The following is a 7,773-nucleotide window of genomic DNA, read 5'->3' on the forward strand; positions in this document are numbered from 1 at the left end:
TTATTTTTTTGTTACTAGACTCTAATTCCTGGAATGTGACATTACTCAGAGATTTGACTTCTTGTCCCATGGGTTAAAGAATTTGTACATCTGTCAGTGCCCACCAGTCAAAGAAGAATGGACACCTCTGTAATCAAAGATAAAGTTAGGTTTATTGAGTTTGCTTCAGCAAAGGAGAACACACACTGAGGACTCAAGGCCACCTTAGTAGGAGGAATTTGGGATTGCTTATCACAGCATTTGGGCATGTGCCCAGAGTTTATAAGAAGGGTCTAAGAAAGCCAAGAGCCAGCTGACAACTGGGACTGTTTTTCACCTTCTGAGGTCCTTGTGGATGTTGGTACTTATGAGTGTGGATTAATTCTTGTCCTGATTCATGCACATGCCAGGCTAAGTTCATCCATCTAAACAAAAATTTTCCTTGAATTATAAACAAAAGGCCATCAGCTTTTCTTTTTTAATTTGCTATGATAGTCCTGATGGATAATGTTTTAGGTGAAGAGTTTTCTCAGTGTCCGGGAATATCACTGCAATTTATTTTGATCACTTCTCTATGTAACTATCTATCATAGAAGATTATATGGTAGGTTTTTAATATCTCTCATTGGGGTTTATATTTGGTAGAATATTTTTTCAGATGTGTATTAATTTCATCAAGATTTTCAAATGATTTTACATAAAGTTGTACAAAGTAGCCTCATGATTTTTTAAGATTTCCTGTTTTAAGTTTTTTTCCCTTAACAGTTCTGATTTTGTGTGTTTGCTCCCTTTTTTTACTAATTAGTTAGCAATTTGTCTATTTTATTGATTTTTTAAAAAAAGAACCAGCTTTTCTTATTAATTTTTGCTTCCATCTGTATTAATTTCTTCTTTCTGCTTTTTCCAGCTTATTTGTTCTTTTTCTGTTTTTTTTTTTTTTTTTTAATCTTATTTTATGTATTTATTTTTGGCTGTGCTGGGTCTTTGTTGCAGTCCGTGGGCTTCTTATGGAGGTGGCTTCTCTTGGGGAGTGCAGGCTCTGGGTGCGCTGGCTTTGGTAGCTGCAGCACTCGGGCTCGGTAGCTGCAGCTGACGGGCCCTCGAGTGCAGGCTCGGTAGTTGTGGTGCAGCAGGCTTAGTTGCTCCGTGGCATGTGGCGTCTTCCAGTACCAGAGATCAAACCCATGTCCCCTGCATTGGCAGGCAGATTCTTATCCACCAGGGAAATCAAAGCAGTTCTACTTTACTAGAAATTTCTTCCTTGTGTCCAGCCAACATGGTGTTTCTAATTCTGCCCCCTGGGGCCACATAGAACCAGGTACCACAGATGTGAAAAGAGCATTCCAGAATATTTCCTTTCCATGAGAAACATCCCTGTGTGTTTCAGACACTCTTCTTCCTCCTGTCATAGCACGATTCTGGAACCTCTCACAGCCTACAGTTCTCTCCCTTGAGCCATTCCACCCGCCACCCTCCCTTACAAAGACTGGTACTCAGGGTTCACAGAACTCATAGTCCCTTGTGGACACATCCCCAGCCACCAGCCCTCACTCAGCTAACAAGCAAAGGTCAGGGAGACCTCGCAGTGATCTGTCATATCACACTGTCCCAACCTGTCAGAAGCAGGAAACTTGGATCGCTATGCCTTGAAACGTTCTTCAACTCTCCAAGGACCCAGCAGAGAAATAGATAGGCTTGTGCAACGCCTGCTTTCTAACAGCTCTCAGTACCCCCTGCTGGTAAAATTGTGTGACCCAATTGGAAGGAATCTCAGAACAACTAGAGAAAAAAATTCCAAGTTCACAAAGTTACAAGTACTAGAGTCTTACGGGATCTGAGGACTGCGTGAGTTATGCGACCCATGCCGTGTTCCATGTGGCTGTCATAGAAGGTTTTTTTTTTTTATTTAAAGCATTCTATAACTATGGCCATTCTGTGGGCTCTGAGGGAGAAAAAGAAGTCTCTGCCTTCTATGTACACTCCATCATTTCTTCAGACATCCTAGGAAGGAAATGCTAAGTTGTTAGATAAAACTATTCATTAAATAGAAATGTTTCGGGTCCCCAACTAATTTCATGCAGCTTTTTCTTCCTCTTTCCTTGCATATATCTGTTTTTAAGTGGTTATAATTTGTAGTCAGAGGAGAATGACAGTCTTTTCTGCACTTCAGATTGTAGACTTTAAAACATAAATTTGCACAGCAAATTTATTGAGCGCCGGCTACATGCCAGACACTCAGCAAGAGGTTGGAGTAGATCCAGGAGGTTAGAAGAGGTTCACCCAAGAGGTGCTTGCCTTCCTGGGTAAGAGAGTTGAATCACTGCAGTTGGGTTAGTCAAGTGCTTAGTTCACATGGCAACGAGGCCCTCGGTGATCCCCTGACAGGGTTCAAACCAGCTATTTGCTGCTCTCCTCTCGCCATATGTATTGTTCCTTCTTGGCTTTCATCATGTTTGTGATTTTATATCGATTTCTGTATTTCCCTGTCTAGTGCCTGTCTCTGTCATTAGTCTCTGTGTCCTAGGAAGGTGAAGGTCATGTTGGTGTTTGACACCGTCATCTTCCATTGAGCAGAGACTGGCACGCGTAGGTGCTAAATAAATGTGTTCAGTGGAAGCATCCACCCAGAAGAGAGAACCATATATCTTTTGGAGGAGCAAGAGAAGATGTGACATCTGAATGCCACTGAGTCTTGAAGGATAAAGGAGGTGGTCCAGGGAGAATAACAGGGGCATACTGAGGAGTGAGGAGTAAGTAGTAAGGAGTAAGGAATGCTCAGGAGAGGGGAGTGCGGGAGCTAGTGTTCCCTAAAAGGAGATGTGTGTGGAAGATGAGGTCGAGTAGAAGCCTGGAGCCATACGCTTGAGGGTCTGATATGCCCCACTCATGAGTTTGGATGCTCCCCTCTCTTTAGGAGGAAGAGGGAGGGGAATCAGCTAAGTTCTGTGACCATAGGAGTGAATATGATCTCCCCTAAATTATTTTTTTTAATTATTTATTTATCTGACTGTGCTGGGTCTTAGTTGCGGCACACAGGATCTTTGATCTTCCTTGCCGCGTACAGGATCTTTAGTTGCAGCTTGCAAACTTGCAGCATGTGGGATCTAGTTCTCTGACCAGGAATCAAACCTGGGTCCCCTGCATTGGGAGCATGGGATCTCACCCACTGGACTACCAGGGGAGTTCCCCTAAATTACTAGGATGGTTTTTAATACTTAAATTATGAATAAGATCCCCAAAGTACGGTTTTGTGTTTTATTCCTTCTACATACCTTTCATTTCCATTTTGTAGCTACAATACCTGTCTACATATTTTTAAATTTTAGGTAGCATCATCATTACCATGAAAACATCGTGTCAACCATTGGCTAAAAACTAAGAATGTGAAAAACCTTAGTTGTCCAGTTTTTAAATATATGCTTTGGAGAGGCTCCATTTAAAAAAATTTTTTTACTCAGATGTTCAGAGCTACCCAAACATTACTATAAAATGCCACTTTTCATAGAGGCAGCCAAGGTCTTTTTATTATATTATGCCTTTGGAAACCAATGATTTGTGCCTAAGACAATTCTCTCCATATTATTTTACCCTGAATAGAATGAGGTTGGTTGGGAGTTCTGCCCTAAGGAAATATCAAAACCCCAATACATACTCATTTATAGTTCGAAAGTGAACTCTCTTATCAGATTTCCTTTTATTTCCTGCTGGGGCAGTATGAACAGAACTCAGATGGAGGCAGAGGGTCTGCTGTACATCTTTTCAAATTTATGATTAAGAAGGTCACATATACATTTTTAAACACACTCCTTTTTGATAATAAATGAAGAATGAAACTGTGAAATGTCATCAGAAGCCGAATTACTCGTTTTCGTTCATTCGCATACCCCTGCCTGCTGGCTGATTGCCTGCCAATGGTGAGAAAGGCCCAAGTAACCGAATGCTTCATTTCTTATGGTTTTGCTGTCTGTCTGGAATAGCCTCACTAGTGGAGCAGCATGCCTGTGGCCAGAGCATTTTAACCGAAAGATGCACGTCTATTCCTGAGCCCCCTTCCTTGCCCCAGGCCAATTTTTAAAAAATGAATAATTCCATTTTAGCCTGCGTTTGTCTTCAAATTGTGGCCAGAATGGGAGAAGTGAAAGCTCTTCTCTTCCCAAGTCCAGATCCTCTCTAGATGCTTCTCTTTTATGTTCTCTGTCTGTAGAGCAGGCTCTAAATGGATGCCATGCCTTTGGCATGAGCCCCTCTAACAGATCATGGTGGGAGGGGAGGATATAGTCAGGGGATCTGTGCCTGTGGGTCCCTTCCTGCAAGGTCATTTAGCACTGGCTGGATCCTTTGGGAGAAGATCACTGCTTCTATACAGGCGGCCTCCTCTTCACAACACTTTTTGGGTCCTGGTGGCTGCTCCCTCTTCTTGTGCCTCTGGACCCACAGGTGATAAACAGCTCTCCTGTCACTGTATTATACCTCGGGTTCCATAGAGTTGCAAAGAGTCGGACATGACTGAAGTGGCTTAGCCTGCAAGCGTGTATACAAAAGTCTCTAAAATATTCCTGTGTGTGTATGTGTGCGTGTGTGCACACACAGATATCAGTCATATCTGACTCTCTGTGACCCCATGAACTATAGCCTGCCAGGCTCCTCTGTCCTAGAATTTTCCAGGCAAAAATACTGGAACTGCTTGCCATTTCCTGCTCCAGGGGATCTTCCTGACCCAGGGTTCAAACCCACATGTCTTGCATCTCCTGCATTGGCAGACAGATTCTTTACCCCGTGCCACCTGGGAAGCCTAGGTTTATCACTGCATCTAGTACCTCCTCTGACAGGGGCTCATTACCTCTTGAAACTGCCTATTTCATTGTCAGATGGGCTCAACTTTGGAAATTTTCTATGCAGTGCTGAATTTGACCTCTCTGGAACATCTGTTCTTTGTGTGTTAAAGTAAGAGTGACCAGGATTGAATTTGAAGTCAAGCCCTGTGAAAAATGGAGCAAGAGACCGGAAAGAATTTACCCTCCAGATATTTCACGTGCAACCCATAGGTTTGCATATCATAGGAACAAAGCTACTGTATTTAGGTGGGTGCGTATTGGGTAAACTCAGAGGGACTAGGTTTTTTTTTATTTACAAATATTTGAAGAACTGCCATAGGTTATGACTAGGTTAGTCATAGTTTTATATCTCTGACAATAAATCTAAGACCCAATAGTTGATATATAAGGGGAGTAGATTTCAAATCCACGCAAGAGCTTTTAACTCTCAGTCTCCTAGTGAGGTGGCAAAGTCTCCATCACTTGATATAATCCAGGGTGGGTTGGGGGTGGGATTCCACAGCAGGACTGCTAGAGAGAGGACTCCCGCAGTGGAAGGCAGTTGAATCAGTGGTGATGATACAAAAGCCAGAAGAGCAGCTGCCGCATGTTCAGCATTCGCTGTGCGCCAGGCACCGTGCTCCATACACATTATCTCACTTAGTTCTCATGTAATTCCTCTGATGTTGCCCTGTGAAGTTCAGAACTTAATGAGGTTAAGGAAATTGCCCTGCCTCGTGCAGCCACAGGCTGCATGGAGGGTAGATATGAACCCAGGTCTGTCTGATGCCAGAGCTGATGGTTTTAATCCCAGTGGTTGGTGTTAGAATCACCCGGGGAACTTGCCATACAGACATTTAGTCCTTGTCCTGCTTGTATGACTCTAGGATCCGTGGGCTTTTTCAGCTGAGTGATTCCGATGTACACGAGTTTGAGCATGGCTGTTCCAGGTCATTGTCATCATTGTCATCATCATCATTATTGTAAATGCCCATCTGCCTCTGAGGGTTGCTATAGGGATAACTGTACATCTAGTTCTGCTTTAACTTTTAACCTTTTGAGCTATAGGGCTGACTAACGTCCACTCTTACCCCCTGCCCCCACCAGCCCCTACTTCAATCCACCATTGTTTTGTGGGTTGTTTCATGAGCTCAGTCACGGAGAATAGCCAGACTTCATTCATTATGAATATCCTTCAGAGCCCCACAGGACAAATTCCACATGACCGTGTCTTCCTTTTAAAGGTAGAGAAGTGTTATGGACATCTCATTATTTCCCATTTTAAGCTCAGTAAAGAACACCATTTGTTGGGGGTGAGGCAGAATGAATGTCATATTTCTGAAACTGAAGCCATGAAAAGTTTCAGGATGACTTAGGCTTATCCCACCTTGACCTTGGAGGACCTTCCTTGACCCTGTTTCTGGGCAATGCGCCAGGGTTTGGGGGTTGAGGATGTATGGGAAAAGAGCAGTCTGATCTTCCAGCCCATTGAAGCAACTGTCACCATCTGACTGTGATTTTTCCCCTTGCACATGTCCCAAAGGAAGCTGGCCAAGAAGCAGAAGGAGACCCAGAGTGGAGCGCAGAGGGAAATGGGGCCCGTGGCCTCGGCCGACAAACCCACTGCCAAGCTCAGCTCCAGCCGCAATGATGAAGGCTTCTCCTCTAGCTCACAGGATGTGAATGGGTTCGGTAAGTTGAGCCAACCAAGGGGAAGGGGATATCTGTGGTCCAGCTTGACCCTGGTACCTCTGCTACTGACCCCTCCCAGTGTCAGGTGCTGTAGGACATGGGGGCCGCATGCTTCCCTGGGATCATCAGGATGAAAGTGTTCCCTGGCAAAGACTGGGGCCACCCATCCTGGGTGAAAAGGAAAATTTCAGAATCCATCCCAAAGCAGATGGAAATAATGGCAAGTCATCTTAACTGCTGCTTGTGCACAGAAAACAGGTTAAAACTAAGAAACAAGAAGGAGACCATGATTACACACTTAAGGAGAAAAACATGCCATACTGAATTGAGCATCGTAGAGCTGTCAAAGCAGTGTTTCACATAGACCATGAAAGGTAAATGACTTATGGGTTACGACTGTCTCCATTTCTCAGCTTAGGAAACTGAGGCTCAGAGACGTGCTTTCTCCAAAGCCCCATGGTTGACGAGTAACTCATTCTGTCCTGGAAGCCGTGCCTTCCCAGCCTTGCCCAGTTCCCAAGTGGCATTAAGTCAAAAGCAATGGTGTTCTTATGCAGACTTAACACAGGATCTCAAGCTAATAGAAGTGGCCACGGTTTCAGGGTTGACCCCTGTCCAAATGAGAACCTCAGGACTAGTTACCTAAAGGTATCTTGGCAATCAGACTCAAGAGAGCTGACTTTTGCTCTTAAGTTTCTGAAAGCCGGTTCTTTTTCTAGTTTTCATAGAAATGCTGGATTCCCCAGCCTCTGCTCCAAATTGGGGAAAGCAGGAAATCTAAAGGAATATGAACAGAGACACATGTTCTCTCCACACTGTGCCATTGGCAAAGGGAAGAAATCATATTTTGTAAAAATCACTTTATTGTTGTTATTTTTCATTGTTCAGTCAGTAAGTCGTGTCTGACTATTTGTGATTCCGTGGAGTGCAGCATGCTAGGCTTCCCTGTCCTTCACTATGCCCCGCAGTTTGCTCAGACTCATGTCATTGAGTCGATGATGCCATCCAACCATCTCATCCTCTGTCATCCCCTTCTCCTCCTTCCCTCAATCTTTCACAGCATCAGGGTCTTTTCCAATGAGTCTGCGCTTTGCACCATGTGGCCAAAGTATTGAAGCTGCAGCTTCACCATTAGTCCTTTCAATGAATATTCAGGGTTGACTTCCTTTAGGATTGGCTGGTTGGATCTCCTTGCAGTACAAGGGACTCTCAAGAATCTTCTCCAACACCACAGATCAAAAGCATCAGTTCTTCAGCGCTCAGCTTTCTTTATGGTTCAACTTTCACA

General features: G+C 43.9%; 1 protein-coding gene across 1 annotated transcript in view; it reads left to right on the forward strand.

Annotated features, from left to right (window-relative positions):
* Positions 1-7,773, forward strand: part of PTPRT (protein tyrosine phosphatase, receptor type, T) — an 839,242-nt gene that overhangs the window by 707,334 nt on the left and 124,135 nt on the right. Inside the window, exon 16 of the mRNA XM_010829234.1 lies at positions 6,337-6,485. Within this exon, the coding sequence (XP_010827536.1) occupies positions 6,337-6,485 (149 nt within the window). The remainder of the gene's footprint in view (positions 1-6,336; positions 6,486-7,773) is intronic.

Source organism: Bison bison, unplaced genomic scaffold (genome assembly GCF_000754665.1).
Source record: "Bison bison bison isolate TAMUID 2011002044 unplaced genomic scaffold, Bison_UMD1.0 scf7180017864500, whole genome shotgun sequence".
In the NCBI taxonomy this organism is placed as follows: Eukaryota; Metazoa; Chordata; class Mammalia; order Artiodactyla; family Bovidae; genus Bison; species Bison bison.